The sequence below is a fragment of the Archocentrus centrarchus genome, chromosome 7 (genome assembly GCF_007364275.1).
Source record: "Archocentrus centrarchus isolate MPI-CPG fArcCen1 chromosome 7, fArcCen1, whole genome shotgun sequence".
Classification (NCBI taxonomy): domain Eukaryota; kingdom Metazoa; phylum Chordata; class Actinopteri; order Cichliformes; family Cichlidae; genus Archocentrus; species Archocentrus centrarchus.
In genome coordinates, this window is record NC_044352.1 from 25361282 (window position 1) to 25381438 (window position 20157).

Sequence of the window (20157 nt, forward strand, 5' to 3'; positions counted from 1 at the left end):
ACCAGATTTAATTAATTAATTAATTTTCAAGTGTAATATGGGAGCCTTTATGTCCTCTTCAGTTTATGTTGTTTAGTTGAAATCACAAATTTCATCTGGTCATGTTAAGTCCTGATTTTAGCCAAAAACTATAAGCCATAAAACTAAAGCCGAAAACTATAAACGTCTGCGTGTCCTGGGGTGAACTCTTCTGCTTATTGTGATTATTTGGACAGGATACTCTAAAACCATTACATGCATACTGGGACTGTGCAGGATTGTCGTCCGGACTGAGCTGCAGCTCCCTCCCTCACCTGCAGTTTATGGAACAGTGGAGCAGGATTATAATCTGAGGATTACGCGCCACCGTGAAACTTTATCCCGCAGGCACAGGTAATCCAATCACGGGTAACCTTCCAGCACGGCTCCAACAACCCATTTCCTCTTGAATCTTCGAGGAGAGGGGACAGAAAACGGCGCTATGAGGCCCCCGAGAAGAGCCAGGTGATCTAATGCCGTTCATCATAAGGGCAAGACCCCTGAGGGGTAAGTCCGAGTACTTGTAATCTAGTAACCCTTCAGAGGGAAAGGATGTGGTCATGGCGTTTATCCTCTAATCCAGAAATTTTCCTCCTTAAGGGAAATGGGTTTCTTTTGCGTTATAACGTGTCTCATGACCTTCGTTACGGCACTGAACCGAAACGTAAAGTTTTGAGACCCGTAGATGGTTTTAAACCAGTATCAGTGAAAAGGACACGACTGTACTTTTAAAGACCTTTGTATTTGCAGCGTCTCAGTGTGAGTTTTAATGGATGTATCACTAACAGCCCTGGCTTCATCGCTCTCAGATGTCATTACACGACTTTATTCTCCGGTCATCTGATTCTTCTTTAGAGTGTTTTTGAAAGCAGCATGTCTGTCTGAAAACATCTGGCCATAGAGTTAAAAAAAAAAAAAAAAAAACATGTTCATGTTAAGATGATCTCATTCGCACTTTGTAAGTTTCCCAATAGGCGGCAACAGGTGCATTTCCAGTTGGTGGGTGCGTGTGATTTCAGTGCAGTGGAGCCTACGCGATAGCTCCAACTTGTGTCAGTCCATCCCCAGCCACAGAAAGGATAATTGACAGCAGTGGATTGACTGCCCCTGCCAGCGCGTCCTCTCGGATTCGCCGTGAATCTGCAGGCAGGCACCCGGATGTGGCGAAAATGTTTGGCGCTCCTCTCGGGGTCTGCGCTCGGAAAACATTTTATAATTCAGGTTAAAGGCTCTGTTCAGGTTCACGCCTTCGACACCTTTGGATGTTTTTTTCCAACGATGAGTTGGATTTAAAACGGATCTTTTCAATGTGGATTCGAGGATGCAAGAAGCAGATGAACAGTCTGAAGGTAAAAAACCGTGCGTGGAGCGCAGGAGGAGAGTTGGAGCGCAGCAGAGAGAGAGGGAGAGAGAGGGGGCGAGAGCGCTCATTTGGTTTATTCTCTGGATGTCTGATTAATCCATGTGATTATGTGCTCTGAGTCGTAGCTGCTGCTGACATGTCTCTCTCCCCCCCACCCCCAACTTATTCCAGTGCAGAGATTGTGTATTAACACTGTAAGCGCTTGTAGACTACATTATTGTGATAACAGCAGTTATAAAATCCACTGGGAAGCCAGTTCTCCGAAAAATGGTTGACTAGCCTCTGTTTGTTCTAATACTATTGGCAAGCTGTCATTCTGGAACATGTGACAAGATGCTTTGAATGTGTGCGCTCTTCAGATCAAGCTGAGAAACGCGAAATGAACTTTTTCAAAAAGAAAAAAAAAAAAAAAAAGTAAATTCCTGCTCTTATAAGTTTTTACAGTTTAGAAGCGGCCCAAACAAACGCCGCCAAACTCGACGACAACAACAGAGTCAACAGCTGTGTTCCAGCAACGTGTGACAGATGTGCGACATCCAGCAGAACCGCTGGGTTAATTCCTGTCACATGTCAGACAGACTGACTGATATTAACTAGCAGTGTGCACTTGTTCTCCTGCACCTGTGTTGATACTGTATTAGTGGATGAGGAGGGTGGTGCTGAAATATTTTGAATGCATCTGTCACCTGTGATCGGACTGACATCAATGGCAATTAAAGTGAAGTATTTCTAATAGATTTCTCCACCTACATTATGTTTATTTTTCAACTGCACTATCGGCATCGTGTCAACATGGCCATGTTTTTGCAGATAAACCCTGACTTTGATAAAACGCCATAAAAATAAGGCGGTTGCTTGAACTCTCACAAGGGTGCGAACTTCAGTACCTTTAAAAAAACTGTTTACAGAGCTTTCCTGCCAGCTGTTCCAGAGCTTTATTCCTCTCAGAATTTATGAGTCTCTCTCATAAAGCACATTACTCACATAAAAACGGATTACTGCTTTTTGTTTTATTTGGTTAGTTGAGTATGGGAGCTATATTTGCAGGATGACATGGTCTATCGCTGACAACACTCCCCGATGTGACTGTGCTGTAGAGTCGCAGTGTACCAAAGTGACTGTGTCAAGGGCACTGTCTTTTTAGCTCATGGTTTGCATTGATTTTAATGACTCCCTCTGTCTCTCCCATTCATACAGAGTGTTCTGCTATCTCTTTCTATATCTGTCCTTTCCAGATTCCTTTCAAGCCAATCATCACTGTAATCATAATCACCATAATCATCATTTTCTTCTTACTTTTCTTCCCATTTTCTCTGGATGGGTTCTTACAACTACACTGTAAACCCAGATTTTGATTCCACTTAAAAATACTGAGTTCATATTACTTAAAATTACCTAGAATGTGAACATTACTTGTTAATGCTGAGTAGACTGTACTTTTTGATGGTCTATCTTATTGTAATTATGTTTTTGAGTTCAAACAACTTAATATCGTAAAGTTTTGCACCTGCTAAATGGTTAGCAGTGCTACCTCACAGGTATAATGCCATCTAGAAAGTCTAGGTTCAATTCCGGCTTGGCCCAGGCCTCTCGCTGTTTGGAATAGTAGACATTTGGTGTTTTTGTTCGCAACGCTCTCTCGTATAGTTTTTTTTAATTGTTCCATGGACAAATGTTATTTGTAAATGTTAATGTACCAGTGTTCAACAGGGCTGAGTTTTATCATGTTTATTTACCAAATTTAAACAGACACAGTTCAACACTGTAAAAATTATTTGTGTTACTGGGCAGCATAGTGGCATGGTAGTTAGCACGGCTGTCTCCCAGCTGGAATAGCTATCTGATAGTCTGGGTTCGATTCCACCTTAGCCCGGGACTCTTGCTGTGTGGAGTTTGTATGTTCTCCCTGTGTCTGTGTGGGTTTCCTCCCACAATCTGAAGACATGCAGTTACTGGGGTTAAGTTAATTGGTCTCTCTAAATTGCCCACAGGTGTGAATGGTTGTCTGTGTCAGCCCTGCAACAGGCTGGTGACCTGTATGGGGTGTACCCTGCATCTTACTGCCTTGTCAGCTGGGATAGGCTCCAGCCCCCACCACCCCCACACAGCCATGAAAAGGATAGGGGAATTGACTGATCAAAAGACATTTTATTTTTTCATGAACTATAAAAGATAAGTTTGGTCAATTAGAACATACAATTTAGTTCAACTGGAAATGGAGTAGTGCTTACTTAACAGGCTGAGTTAAATGAACTGTTTCATTACTTAAAAAATTTAAGGCAACAAGTTACCTTAGTTTTTTTAAGTAGATTCAACTTATCCGGGTTTACAGTGTACATGTTCAGCAAGTACTTGTACAAGGCAAGTTTAAATGTTAAATAGTGATAATATTATTGACATAATTTATAATGTATATGCATATACATATGTATATGTACAGTGTCATTAGATTCCCATTAGAGTTTTTCAAAAAGCTGAAATTAAATTCTAGCAGTTTTCTTCTGGCACTTTATTTGACCTCATCAGGGAAGCATGTTGACTTCCTTGTTTGAAAAGCCCTTTATAAAAACAACCTTAATTTTAAAGGCCCACTGATATAGGATTTTAAAGACCAATATATATATATCAATTCAATATATTGGCCAATATATTTTTTTTCAGACACATGAAAAATAAACATATTTCCCTGGCATTTGTTATGTGTAGTAGTTATGAGTCCTTACTAAGATAGCGTGACAGTGTAGTTTGAAAATAATCTTGTTTTATTGTCATAAGTTGTGGATTACTCATTTATGCTCTGATGCTAGGCTCTGACCAGCTGGATGGAGTTTTTTAGAGTTCCAAACATATGTTGCTAACAGGGAAGTTGTAGCGTGCCTCTAGTGGACAAGCTATGCAATATCAACACTTATAACATGGCTGATGGGCGTGTCCCTGTTGCTTCTTTATTTTAATTTTCATTTATTTGCTGTTATAAATGCTGATATGCTGATAAATATATTGGCCAGTAGCTAATATAGTGAATATGAAAAGATGGAGATATATGGAGACCATATTGTTGTTTCCTGCACAAGAACGACAGGGCCTCGAAAATGTTCTTCCAAAAACTGTTCAACAGTTGGCAGTGCCAAAACATATGATCTAGTTGGGTCTTGATGGCACATGTTGGGCTATATTTTTGCAAGTTTGTCATTTGAGTAGTGTAAACAATGTACTACTTTAAATTGTATCACTGTTTGATGCAAAAAGTGCGAGTATGGATACATTTTAGGCAGTGGTGCCAGAGTTCAGTGTTTAGATCCCCAAAAATGTTTCCTTTATTGGGATCAGATTTTTAAGGAATGGTTTACAACAGAATCAAGGCTACGAGGTTGTGGGCCTATTCTACTTCTTTTAAGCCAATTTGTCTTAAATGGCATCATTTTGAGTTGCTAATGTTAAAGCTGCTATGTGTAGAAATGGAAAATTCTCAATTCTGCTGGCTCTTAGTGGTTGCATCAAAAGCCCACAGGGGAAATAGGGATGAGAGAAACATGTTGATGACTGTTTGATTAAAACTGTTTAATCATTCTACCAATACAATCTCATGCAGGCAGAAAAATATTATAGAATGCTTGCTAGTTTGCTGAAATGCACTGACACAATACCAGCATTCACATAGGGCACACTGTAAATGCAGCTGTTTTTGTTTATAGCCTCAATCTCAAGATGTTTTATCCTTGTTTCCCACCCACTCTCTCCAGGGGCACAGTATGCCAGCAACAGAAGGACCACTCCCCACACTGCCACCTCAGCGCCCTGGTCAGAAAGAAACACCCATCTGCACCAGCTCCATCCACCACAGTCCCTTCATCCTCCAGCTAGCACTGGCAAGCCTGTTGGCTCTGCTCATGGCCTCCTTGGGGCCAGCAACTCCATTCAGGGCCCTGGTGGTGCTGCTCCTGGAGTCAGCCCAGTCCTCGCTTGGCATGCTGCCATTAGCGCTGCCCGCCAAGCACAGGGCGAACCTGAAAAGCCCAACACGACTTCACAGCCCTCAGTTTGTACTACTACTGGGCCAGCTCCTGTGGGCTCACTGGCACAGAAGAAGAGGCAGCAGTATGCCAAAAGCAAAAAACAAGGAGGATCCACCAGCAGCAGACCTCCCAGAGCTCTTTTCTGCCTCACGCTCAACAACCCGATCCGCAGAGCCTGCATCAGCCTGGTGGAGTGGAAGTATCTTTCAGCCCAGGGACCAGCAGATGTCTGAGTGTCTGAATGCATTTGGTTTCTTTGTCAGGATAGATTGTGTCACAGATTAGTGAGTGAATGGATGGATAATTAGAAAAATGAACCATTACATGCAATTTCCTGTGAAATAAAGAAGCTGTAATGTTTTACTGTTAGCTACATTTTTATAACTTTTAAAAATGCACACATATGCAAAAACATCACTATCCTAATTCATTAGGATATTATCGTTATTAGCCTAAAGTTAAAATAATACTAAATATAATAATACTTTTAGCTTTCTTTTCTCTCTCTTTGGAATTACTGTGTTCCTTAACATCCTCTTTTCAGACCCTTTGATATCTTTATACTGCTGTCTATTTTTGCCAACTGCGTGGCCTTAGCCATCTACATCCCCTTTCCTGGAGACGACTCCAACTCTACCAACCAAGAACTGGTGAGTAGTAACAAGGATATTATTCATGTACTACAGCTCATATATCCCTGGTTCTGTTCAGGTGGATGTACTGCATGATGGTACTGGACTTCTAAGGCTTGGCTAGGTGTCACGTTACACATTTAGCTGGTATTTTTTTTTTTTTTTATGTGCAGCCCTATACAAAGTCTGTGGTGAGGTCACATTTTAATAATGTATGTGATGAGTCATACGTGTACTCTGTAGCGGTTTGTAACCTTTAATGTGGAAAAGAGTACAGCGGACTGGTATTTTGAATTTAAATTAAAGACAGCAAACTCTGGAATCAGGTATCTTGAAAAGATTTCAATTAGAAATCCCTAATTTGCTGAACTTTTTGGTTAATTTGCGGAGCATGCAGTGAGAACACTCAGAACAGGTTTGATCTTGTACATCCTTGATGCTGAAGGACCTACCTGAGTTGTGCTGGAATAAAGCAGCTAAACTTGTATAAATTTGTACTTATTCTCCATAAAAAACACAGGGACATATAATTTAGGCCCTCACACTCTTAAAATACTAACCTGAGTAGTAATTAGAGGGATATAGTTCACTTCAACATCAAATGAATATTTTGTATGTGGCCTGATTGCTTTTGTGTAAGCTGCCCAGATTGGGAGATACTGACCATAGAGATGCCTGCAACCTATTGAATATATTGGGACTAAATGGCACTTGCTTTGTGTTGCTCAAAGTGCCACAAATGAATCTGATGAGTTATTTTTTGAGCGTTAATTTTATTTTATTTTTTTATGTTAAATGTCTGCAACAGGCGATACTGATGTGGTTTCATTTTTCACATCTTTCATATTTCATGTTGCTGCATGTAGTTTTGCAGATGCTGAACACACAGCAAAGGTTATAAGGGCTGGCAGCATGCACACACATGATTATTCCACTATTGTCATCAGCCATATAAAAACACACAATGGATCTACACTTTTGCACAAGATTGATAGGCTGGATGTGTGAGTTTCGTCAGAGGGCTTTCCCAGCAATATTTGGATAGATGTGTGGGGTTTCATTGTTTTGCTGACACACAAACAAACACTGGTGCGTGCATTTATGAAAGCATTAATGAACTGCAGACACACACACACACACACACACAATGACGACACATGCACACACCCACCCAGTGGGTCATCCCTCTGTGTGTCACACAGTAACTCCCGAGAGGAGCACTGAGGTGAAAAGGCAGAGTGGGAGTTAGACATAGAAACCAGTTTGTTTTGCAGTTTGTTTTGTTGTCTTCATAATTACAGTGTTGTCTGACAGCATCAAAGCACAAACAAAATAATAATTATTACTTTGCAATACAATAAAACTATTTTAGATCAGATGTTAGAAATATTAGAATTTTTAAACCTACAGCAGCAGTTTAATATCTTTATACTGAGATCATTTTTGAGTAAATAGAAATTTTGATGTCTTTTTTCTTTTAGTTTTTGTATATGTGTGTATTTTCATACTGAAGAAATCTATCTGGTAAATATATTTGTACATTTTGGTACATTTACACAAACTGTATCTGAATATTGTGTTTTGCTGTTGTCAGGTCACAACCTCCTGTGCCCCAGCAAAAAGTAAAAATGGACTTACTTTAACTGCTAACAATATTTAGCTTTAATATTAAAGATTGCATTTTAATGGCACATATCATTTCTGCTTCTTTATGTTACAACAATGTAATCCAAAGTAAATAAATGTAATGTGATGCACGTTTGCGAGTCAAACATACATGAAATACGTACATATGTTGTAGTACTTATGAACCCATTTTTCTAACCACATTAAAGCAATATGTAATATTTTTATTTATTTAAAGAACACTGTATTTGTTAGTAGAATTACAGATTTGTCATTTAATGACAAATATGCATTGCATTACATGTTTAAGGCTTAATGTAATGATAATGAGATTTTATATGAAATGCACAATCTTAAATACTAGATTGTGTGTTAAATGCAAATTTTATTTTGAGTAATCAGAAAGCTGCCATTATTGGTTTTTACCTGTTATCTGCTTGTACTGTACTCATGATCAGAACACTTCTGAATGCAGAAAACATCCACAACTCAGGTTTTTGACAAAAATTCATTATTGTGCATAGTTGTCCTTAGTTAGGTGAACCGATCCAGTTATTTCTTAATGTAAATGACAACCAGAATGAAGTGATAGAAATCAGAAGCTTGTCCTGTCTTGTTAAAACCAGAGAAGGTCAGTAAGAAGGTGGGAGAGCAAAAACAATGCCAACTGATCCCCAGTGATCACTTGAAGCTGGATATTTAACCTCCTATCCTCCAACTTCTCCCAAAATCTTAATGTCATGTTAAATCTATTTGAAGCAGCAGATGTCCGGGCTCGGCACTGTGGCTATTCTCACTCTGTCTGACTTGTTCTGATGTGATAAACCTCGGGCATTTAGTTGTTCAAGGAAGTCTAAATATATTCAAGTTCAACCTCCCATGAAGATGGCTTACAGAATTTTATATATTTACATTTGACTATTTTTGGTGTTTAGACAGAACAGGACTGCACTGAAAAAACTAACAGACAAAATCAGATACATACTCATTTAATTTGCCTGTTTGTGCAGTTTACTTCACATTCAAATGATTTTATATCACACTTTATTACCAAAAGAGCAAGAATACATTTTCTGTCATAACTTGATCCTGCAGTGTCCTCAGAGGACTTCGCCATGTGGGCCAAACATTTTTTTTTCCTAAGGCTGGCGAGGGACCTTCTTAGTATCATAGGGAATTGTGCGCATGCATGCGTAAGTTTGTGTGAGTGAGTGACCGAGAGACAGACACAGAAAAATGTAGCATTTTCCATCACCAGATGGGGATTATTCACACTGTCCGCATCTATGCCCATTCTCACCGCACAGTGTACAGTATGTGTGAGGAGGGAAGAAAAAGGATTATTTGTTTTTGTGTTCCGTCAAAGAAAATCTAAGAGTCACACGTCACACAACAATTTCTGCTCTGAAAAGCAAAGTGTCTGATCACCTGGTAGCTGTGGCTCAGGAGGTAGGGCAGATCATCTACTAATTGGAAGGTTGGTGGTTTGATTCCTGGCTGCTCCAGTCTGTATGCCAACGTATCCTTGGGCAAGATACTGAACCCCAACTTGCTCTCTAATGTGACCGTCTCAGTACGAATGTGTGTGACTGTTAGAAAGTACTCTGAAATTGAAAGCAGTGCTTGTATGAATATTTGTGTGAATGGGTGAATGCAAATGTGTTGTATTAGCACTTTAAGTGCAGAGCTAGAGTAGAAAAGCTCTCTGTAAGAACTACTCCATTTACCTTAACACTCTTTAAAAACTGAAAAAAAATTAAAAGAATTGTAATTTATTTATTGATTTGTCTCCACGAGGCTGGATGGGTTTTGACAAATTAATTTAAAATATGGTTGAAATATTTTTATTTGTCTCCAATTCATTGTGGTTGTGGTTGACTGAAATGTGTTTTGATGGTTGTTGTCATACTGATTGTGTCATCTAACCAACAGCTTGTTACTTACCAGAATTTGACCAAGAAAATCAAAAAAGGCAGATTTAAGAATCTGGAGGTGGTTATGTTTAAAAACTGATTGAATCAACTTTTTTTTTCCTGAAATTGTGAATAAGTTGAGTTTGATTTTCAGGTCTTGATCTTTTATTCCCTTTAAAATGAATTATGGCAGTAACACTAACCTACTAAGGAAGTTTACATTTAAAATATTTGGTTTTTGGTCTTTATGTTGTTGTTGTAATTATAAGGTTGATATATTTATACATTTGGAAAATATACACCAGAATTACAGTCAGCTGTTGATTTCTGGCCAACAGATAAAATCAGTTTAATATTCACTTTTTATTTCTTATGATTCCCGGCAGTCTTCACGGGACGTATTTGTCTCTGTGGTTTCTGGCTGAGCAGGAAGTTTACACTCTATTTGAGCTTTCTGCCTTCTGTGGCTTAAAACTGGGGTATGAAAGCACTGAGAGTGAACCAAAGCAGTGAACTGAACGATAGTGACATTGTAATCCTGAGTGAAAACGCAGTTGTTTTTGGTTCAACAGGGGATTATAGCTGCTTTAATATGTTATTGTGTTATTTTTTTTTTTTTATTGATCTTGTAGCTGATTGAAGTAGACTACACTGTACACTGCTGGGATGTTTGCAGCTGTAATGATGCATCATTTTTAATAAACTTGTGAAGCATCAGAATGTAGATCATTATCTGCAAGAGAAGCAGATTATATATTCATGCAGCCCCACACATATATTTTCCATGAGTCTGGTTGAATAGACTTTGCTGACACTTTTTTTTAGAGCTAAGAATTAATTGAGGTCACATATTTGCATGTAGAAATAAGAATGATGAAAGGTGTCAAGACCTCAGCACACTTCAAAGCAATCTGGGAACCTATTAGCTATTATTTTACAGCCTGTGGTGACAATGCCAAGTGAATATCTGCGGCCGGACCCCCTCCTGTGTGATCCGCTCATTGTTAATGAATGCATACACATTTTAAAAAAGAAAAAAAAGAGCAAAAGCTTCATTAAATAATATCCTGTGACTCTGAAATTGCATTTCAGCAAATATATTCGCTCTATTCCTCTCCACACATTCTGTTTACCTGTATGGATCAAAGCCTGTAAAAACATAACTAGTCAATACTGCAAACAGAATACAAATGTAAAGCAGAAAGCTTCCACTATCAGTAAACCGGCTGCTCAGATTCTGCAGATTTGTATGCAGGTTTCAGTTTATAGCAATTAATTTCAATCTCAGTCACACAATGTGCCCAAAGTCTTTGTAGTTTTGTACATGAACTGCTTGTAAACGGCAGATCTTAAAGGCGGCTTCTTATTCTATTATATGATGCAAAAACCACTTCATATCATGCATAATGTCTGTTCCAGAGTTAGTGGAGCTCTCATAAAGTGTGAAAGACGGATCAATAAGCAAAGTATCTAAGTGCACAAAAACGATCACTGAAAAGATGTCACCAGGCTCTATAAGTGACAACACTCGAGCAGGTGTTTTGCAGAGACTGTGTAGGTGTTTGATCGGCTCCTTCATAGCAAAGGATGGGGAAGAGGAAAAGAAATGCATAGCTGAAACTCTCATGTAAATTTATCATGAAATAAAAGTAGTTTTAAATTAGCTTTCTATTGTCATCAATATGCTCTTTAAAGACTATATCTATGTTTGAGTAAATATCTAGATTTAGGATTCAGTTGCAGATTCTGGTCTTATCTAATTCTTATCTCATTTAGATTCACGAGCTATAGCTTACTTTACAAATGGTGTTTTGGCAGATTATATGATGCATATTTTTAAAATGCACATTCTTAAAATTACTGAGGTTTAAAGGTTTCAAAGCTTAATTCACCGACTGCATGACTGTTACAAAAACACTCTTAAAATATGTGGAATGCATTTCAAATTGCACCTTCAAGGTCTTCTGAGGAATTTTCATTAAAAAAAAAATAATCAAGTTTAGGGCAGTGATCTCAGCGGTGCTCTCGGTTTAGAAATGTCAGTGTTTGCTGTGTATATGTGGGTCCATGCATTTGAGATTGAGCATGAGTATCTGGGACTGAGTGTGCAAGAGGAGAGGGGAAGTGTGCGTGTGTGCGAGCAGGTTGAGGGATTAAGCTGGCCAGTGGATTAGCCGTCACTAAATGAGCGGAGGTTGCAGTGAGAGAAGGGGGGAAGGTTGGGGGGGGGATGCATGGATGATGGATTGGAGGACTGGATGAGTGGAGAGATGCAGGGTGGGAGTTTACATGTGGGAGTGTCCACTGACAGAGAGGAGATTTGAAAGAACGCTGTCATGTGACTGAATCAAATTCTCCGCTCTTTGCTGTTCTGTTGTTAGATAATGTCTTTTTGTGCCAGACATGCTGCCTGCTACTTTCATTGTGCTCTAAACAGTTAAATGTCACTCGCCACGTCCAAAATCCCGTACTGTGAACTCAATATATCCACTATCATGCAGCACACCTTTGCGTAAATTTCAGTAGTATGTGGCAGTTGGATACATGTTGCCATGGTAACCTGACCTCACTTGAGATGAACAAAGTAATGGCTGACAATTTAAAAAAAAAAAAAAAAAATCGTATTACACCTGACAAAGTTAAACTTCATATTTAAACAGTTGAATTAAGGAGTTACTGACGTTACAGCTCAGCTGCCTTGATCACCATCCAGCACCATCTGTTTGTGTTGTGACAATCACATCTTGATTGTTTGATTTCAAATCCACTGTGGTGGTGTACAGAGGCAAAATTACAAAAAAATAAAGGGGGGGGGGGGGTCATTATTCAGATACTTATGGGCCTAACTGTAGACATCAGAACTCACCTCCACACGTAGAAATTTGAAATTGAGCATGAAAGTATACAGTGTTGGTGTTCGCTCAGCTTCAGTCTTCTCTGCTCATCTCTTATTAAATGTGTCATCCTGTCTCCTTAACTACCTCAGCTTCTTTCTGTGCTTTTAAGATTGGTTTTCTACTCAGATGTTTGTCTATTTTTATTCTTATCTACTTCACCTCCCCTTACTGTGCAGAGTGGAGAATGCGTACCTTTGTAAGTTGGGTAGTGATTTGGCAGACTTGTGACAGCCCCTTTGACCGCTTAGCTGACTAACCTTCACTGCTGATCAGCTCAGAAGACCATTAAGAGTCCCATATGAATCAGCTGCATGAAAATAGTGAGTAAGTAGTGTCTGTCTTTGTGATCTTTAATCTGATAAAATATTCATTACTTTAGTGGCATCTCACATATTAACAGAAAATGCTGTAAGAAAAGTTTTTTTTTTCTTTTTAATGACAAACATGCAGCTTTTACCAAAACATATGCAGGGTTTCCCATAAAACATTTAAAAATAAAGTTGAAAAAATTATTTAATCTAAATTGAACCATTTGCAATCACTGCTTCCATTACAGTGTTAAACACACCTAAAAAAATAAATGCCTTCATGCAGCATCTGAAAATACAACAATCCCCCTGCATAGGTTTTACTTGCCATAAAGAAGGGAATTTAGCAGTAAATGTAGCAAGTGCCATTTTAGTAAATTATATTATATATATATATATATATATATATATATAATGCTTGAGAGGATGAGGCTGTCTCCTTATTCCACACCTGCAATCATCATATGCAGTATATTCTTTATCAGCCTGTTCCAACTCTTTTATTAAAGCGTTATGATATTCATAGTGGCTAAATATTTGAATCAAAACTCGTGGTTTCATGTTTTATTTATGGCCATGCCATTCTATGTTTGACTGGCCTGCAAGGCCTTTGACTGTTAGGGGTGTTTAAAATTTGAATGCAAATTGTACTCAGCCGCTTCATCCACCTTCTCTGACTCACATTTTACAAGTGGAGAAAAAAAAAGCATTCAACACATCTGGATTCACTACGATCTACCACTCTATATTCATCCAGTCACACAATGACTCAGTACAATGGGTATTTTTTTACTGTGCCACTTCAGTAGGCTGCAACATATAGATCAAATCAAATCATCATAGTGGATTAAATAAACTCCAATAAGCTGAAATATATCGGATCATGTCAAAAAGAGTAAATCTGATCAGTGTAGAGTCTGTGTCTGTGTTTAAAGAGTTCATGTTATCACTTAAATATAATTAAAAATCCAAACTATATGATATTATATACCTGCTCATACCAACCCGCCACCCCCCACACCCACCCCTGGGGCCGGGAAGCTAGGATTAGGATTTGTTAATGTGGTAACGTGCAGTACAGGAATGTCTGGATTGGTTGTCCTATGAATTGTACACTACACTACACTATTACTATATGTTTAACTACACATGCTCCAATGTCAGTTAAAGGCTATAAAATCACACCATTTAAAACAAAGTCTGTTTTCATTCTTTTGGGTCAGATAGTTTGTCCAGTGCTTTAGATCATCACAGTGAATAAGATTCATTGTTGAGCCCTTGGTTTGTAAACCTGGCATGAAGTGAAGAGAGCAGGTGTGATCGTCAGTAAGAATGGAAGACATATAGGGATTTAATACTGATGTGGCAACCTGTGCATTATGAACAATAATGGAAAATCAAACAAACGCTATGATAACAAAATGAGCATTTGGAGAACATTTGTTTATTTCTTTTCTGTTTTCTGATAATGACAAAACCCTGTTTCTCAGTGCACCAGCCCAGTTAACCTGATTGGCTGTGCATGCAGTCTGTCCTCATCATTGGAGTCCATTTTCACTGCATGTGGGTGAGGCTTCACATGAACAGCATGAGTCAGAGATCAAAGGGTAAATAATCTTTTAGCTAATGCAGGGTTGGATATTAAAGTTAAAACCATGGTAACGAGCCACATAATTTTCTGATTAAAACCATAGGCAGACACTGCAGGAGGGTTGTTTCACTATTAGTCATAACATGAAGTCAAAGCACATACCACAGAATATCCAGGCTTCACCTTAATTTCATTCACTTTGAGTGTAATAGAAAAATCAGTCTCACAAACCTGCCTGGAAAAAATTGCATTTCTGTGGCTATTTTTCCAGTTTGAGTCCAATTTCTGTTCCTCTTCTGCCATTTCAAATATATTTCTGACTTCTTAGATCTGTATTTTTTTAAAAATTTCTGTTGTTCAGGCAAACTAAACTGCAAACAATTTTAATCTGTTTGCTGATGCCTTAATATGATTGCCTTCTTATAAACCTGGATAGTTGTGAAGCAGAGTATCCTGCTTCCCATTTGATTCAGAAAAAAAAAAGTCCTGTCTTGGTCTATGGGATTCGCTTTACAGGAAAAGGTTAGAGAACCACAATAGTAGAGCTGAATATGCTAATTATCCAATTATATCATTTGAAAAAGGGCCGCTCAAGAAAAGCACAAGTACTTCCAAACTAAAGCCTACTCTGCATGTACAGTACCTACTGTGGACCATACGTGCAGCTGTTATTTTTCAGACATGTAGCTTGTGTTATGATCTTAAAAATAGTTTAAAGATAGAAGACTCGGAGTTCTATTATTTCAAACTGTATAAATATTTTTTTTCCTGTGGGCAGGTTAATCTCAAAGAGAAGTGAAATAGTGAGTGAGTTCACTATATGTGTATCTATTCAGTGATTTTCTCAAGTGCCTGTCCAACTATAGTCACTGGGGTTGGGTGGGGAAGTGGCCCTAGCCTATTCCAACTGACACTGCATGAGAGGTGGGGTACACTCTGGGCAGATCACCAGACCTTCAGAGGGCTAACGCAGAGAGATGGGCAACAACAACACCTACAGACAATTTAGAATCATTATAATTAACCTAAAAAGCATATCTGTGGACTCTGAGAGGAAACTGGAGCAGCTGGAGAAAACCCACGCTGGGTTGCTGTGGGGCAGGTGCACTAAGCACTGGACCACTGTGCTGCCCTGCATGTGTGTATATGTGTGTGGATGTCTATGTGTAATTGCATTCATACATTCACTGTAACAATTTTTTTTAATGGTAATTTAATGTTTGTTTGTTTTTTAGCGTGAGCACAAATAAATTCTGCAAATATTGATGTTCTTAAAGACAAATAGTAACAGCAAGATATTTTACATTTTTATTGTATGATAAAGTGTTGTTTATTTAGCAAGTGCAAAGACTCATGGGAAGTGTCTGAATTACAGCTTCGAGAGCTGTTTAGAGCCTGAGACTTTGGCCCATGGGGGCCCAAACTTTGACCTTGAGCTTATTATTTAAACCTTTGCCGTGTTTAATATGTACATGGGTGAGAACATGCAGTTAAACTTTAAAGGAATAAACTGTTTATGGAGAATAAAGTAGCACCGCTAAAATAACAGTAAATGACAACCGAATTGCCGACTGGATTAGAAACTGCTGCTTTAGATTGCAGCAGTAGACACACTGTAAAATGACAGTTTAGTGCTTGTAAATCTAGCTGCCAGCATCAGTGCTTTACTGCAATATAACAGGGAAATGTTACACAACGTGTGTTTGTGACAACAGAACATGAAAATTGTCCCTGGAGCTTGAGAAATTTGCCCTGTTTACTGTTCATGTACAGTATTACTGTGCATCCATATATACTGTACACACTGTTTGTGTGAATGTCTAGAACTGGACAGTAAGCATACACTTGTGTATATGTGCAATTGTTGCAATCACATATGCTTTTTTTAATATGTTTTTCCATGTTCGACTTAAGTCTGAAAAATGCTTACGTAATTTTTCTCTTAGTCGTGGATTAAAGGTTTAGAGAAGAGGCGAAATGAGGGTCACGCTAAGCAGTGCACTGCTCTTTCAAGCACGTGAGTGTCTGTGTGTGAGGGTTGTGTGTTTTCTGTGCATGTGTGTACACTGTAAAAAAAAAGAAAGAAAGAGGGAGACACAGACAAAACTTAGAGATTTTAGTAGAGTTACTGTACAGTTAATCATTTTGTTCTATAAATACCAGCCAACGTAGAAGTGTGATCATTAAGAGTCAGAGATAGTTCTGTCAGATAGTTTTGTCGAATACATAAAAAAATCCCAACAAATCTTCTTATTTGAAAGACCTAACAAAGGTTGTGATGATTGTTCAATTGACTAGCTGTTCCTCTGCAATTTAAGTTTTCTATTTTATATCTGAGGATCATAATCATTTGAAACAAGAGGGGAGGAGAGCGAAAAAGACAAAGATGCGTTAATAGTATCGGTGATCAGACTAGCAAAACATGAGTTCAGTCTCTACCTCTGCTTTCTTCAGTCCATTTACATGCAGGTTCAGTGTTCTGGTTTTCATGTGCATGCATGTATATAGTGTATGTGTGTAGGTGGGTGTAAGGAAGGATGTAGGTGTTCCCATGTGAGTGTGCAGTATGTGAGGTGAAGCCCTCTCATTAACAGTCAGGCACAGAAAGCATGGATGGTGTTTGTATGTGTTTGAGCAGAGAAGGACTGGCAGCGATAGATAGAGATAGATTTTTTTTTTTTTATAGATTGTTCTAGAAAAAGGTGAAGACAACCATATCACACACATCACACAACCACATGGCTCCCTATTCTTCGCGTATATGAGAGTTTGCATCGCACTGCAGACCTCAGTATTTTTTACTAATCGCAGCTTTTCCTGGTCTTTTAGTTGCAGAACCACGGTCTGCCCTGTCAGATGATCTGTGATAATAATTTTTCAAACATCAGCGCTGGATGCAAATATTTTATAGATGCGAACTGTTTGGCAATAAATTTGAGAGATTTCATGTGAGGATTAGTGAAATAATAAGAAAAAAATAACTAGCCTAAGTGGTAAGACAAAGTGTCCTGTCAGGTTGTTTTCTTCTGTGTCGCTACGAGGTCCATGTATTTTTGTCCATGTCACTTAAACACGAACCTGTAAAATGAAGCGGATGGAACAACAGGATGTGTTTTCTGTGCAGGGATCAGATGATAAAGTGATCACACTGTGCACGTGCTGGCCTTTGACAGAAACAGGACAGGTCAGAAAATTAGATAAATGCTAGTTTATGTGGCTAAAACTGTAAAATACAGTAACAAGTTTCAGAAAAAAAGAATGAATGAATAGGAATGTCCTGTATATGTAGAGACACAAATGTAGAGAGAGAGAGAGAGAGCTCATCACACTGTAGTTTATTATCTCCTTATTTGATTGTGTTTCAATAAACCACCTGAAAGAAACTTTTGAGGATTTGATCTATGTCACTTTAAAAGTTTTCAGACTGTGTTAGACTAGCTGCAGTGAGGAACGGATGGCTGAAGCGAGAAGACCAAAGTTAATGTTGCTAAAGCTTCATTTATCCTGTTGCTTTACGCTCTGTTAAAGGTTACTCACTGTTCATGTGTCAGAACTATGTATATATGTGTGCCCATGTTTGTGTGTGAGTGCCCTATGAAATGCCAACAGTAGTTTTATGCTTCAGTGAGTCTGTGTGTGTGTGTGTGTGTGTGTGTGTGTGTGTGTGTGTGTGTGTGTGTGTTCTGAAATTATTATTTAATCAGCTTTAACAAACTGATCACTATTTTAAAACCAATGGTTTATATTAATCTTAATTATCTTCTTATTACAGTCTCTAAAATGTGAGAATATGCGGAATTTGATAATCCTCAATTGAGTCATAATACTTCAAGTTTAGTAAGTAGGGTCTAAATAAGGAAATAGCTTTGGATTTTCTTACTGCAGCTTCTGTTTACTTTGACCTCAGTCATTTGGATGAATGCTACCATGAGGAGTCATGAATTTGTGACTCTGATAAAGTCAGACTGGTTGGGGAATCTGTTAGAGGACCTCCATGTTTTAGTAAAAAACACTGACATATGGATAATCCGGTAAAAAGAGCAAACAGTATAAAATATTAGGATATTAATATTCTATTTTGTTCTACCCCCTTGTGGAAAAAGAAAATAGTTCCCTAGTGGCCAGAATGGCCCATGTAGCTAACAGATCTGTGTCAGCTATCAGATATTTTACTATATTGCTTAATCTCTTTAACACGAGACCACTGTGGGCCAGTCAGTGTGCAGGATAATATTGGATTTTTATGTAATCACTGCAATACGGGTATCTTAATACTAAAAATTGTATTTAATTGACTGGCCAAAAATCTTTCTCCATTGTTATTTTACTCATTAACAGTGGCTCAGCTAACTTCCAGTCTGTTATGAAATTACATGTGTATAAAGCAGCACAAGCACAGGCGCAATAATTTAATAGTTTAATTTAATAATCCAGCTGTTCTAGTAAGCCACAGTATCCTGTTCAGTATTCCTGAGTGGAATACCGTGGTGATGATGACATACCTAATGCTGGCTGTGAAAAAAGTCATAGATTAGTTATTAATTAAACCTTAAACCCTGTGAAACTGAGCTAAAGTGAACAGTTTTATTGCTGGAGGCTCACATACAAAGTCAAAAACATAAAATTCAAAAATACTAAATTTCAGAGTCACAGCGGAACTGGAGGTAGCAACTCTATGCCAAGGAGATGAGAGGGAAAACAAACCAATGAACACACAGCTACTAGAAACACAGACGACAACACAACAATGAACAGAAGAAAACTTAAGGCTTAAAAACACACAAGGTAATTGGGAGAGTGGCGACATCAGGGAACAACAGGTGAACCAAATGAAACAAATAACACAAAGGAAGCAAAACCAAACACAAACCACAGGGAACATGGGACTGTCAAAATAAAACAGGAAGTGAATAAACAAGACACCACAGCAGACTTGACAAAACAGAAAACAGACACAAGAGACTCCACACAACAAGGGAGGAACACTATGGGAAAAACACAGGGATAACTAAACTCTAAAGCTATGGAAAATGAAACCTAATCATCACACACAAGGAAATAATGGGAAGGGAAACTAAACACTGAAAAGGGCCACGACACGGGGACAAAACAGACATGGGAGCACAAACACGGGGAAGACCATAACAAAGGAAAACCAGAATGAAATGCAAATAACTATAATAACTATAACCAAAAGCAAAATACAAAACTACAACAAACTGAGAATCTAAACTGTCAGAAAAACCAAGAAACACAACCAGAGAGAACAAAAAACTGAACTGCACCAAAAGAACTCAAAACACTGGGCCAGGACATGATATAAATAATGGTTTCATTTATTAAGGGAAAAAAGCTCCATTCCTGTGTGAATTGCCCCCTAAACCTAATAACTGGTTGTGCCACTCATGGCAGCAAGAACTGTGACCAAGCATTCATGATAACTGACAGTGAATCTTTCACGCCACTGTGGAGGAATTTTGGCCCACTCTTCTTTGCAGAATTGTTTTAATTCAGCCGCATGGGAGGGTTTTCCAGCATGAACGGCCTATTAAAGGTCATGCCAAAGCATCTTAATTGGATTAAATTCCAGACTTTGACTAAGCCACTCCAAAACCTTAATTTCATTTTTTTTTTTTTTGAGCCATTCAGGTGGACTTGCTGGTGTGTTTCAGATAATTGTCCTGCTGCATAACCCAAGTGTGCTTGAGGTTCAAGGCACAAACTGATGGTCGGACATTCTCCTTCAGGATTTTCTGGTAGAGAGCAGAATTCATGGTTCTATTAATTAGGGCA

At 38.4% G+C, this 20157-nt stretch overlaps 1 protein-coding gene across 1 annotated transcript in view; it reads left to right on the forward strand.

The window, feature by feature from the left end:
• Nucleotides 1–402: 402 nt before the first annotated feature.
• cacna1db (calcium channel, voltage-dependent, L type, alpha 1D subunit, b) overlaps nt 403–20157 on the forward strand; it is an 82480-nt gene continuing 62725 nt past the window's right edge. The window contains exons 1-3 of the mRNA XM_030733042.1: nt 403–525; nt 5125–5596; nt 5942–6047. Of these exons, the coding sequence (XP_030588902.1) occupies nt 492–525; nt 5125–5596; nt 5942–6047 (612 nt within the window). The 5' untranslated portion in view covers nt 403–491. The remainder of the gene's footprint in view (nt 526–5124; nt 5597–5941; nt 6048–20157) is intronic.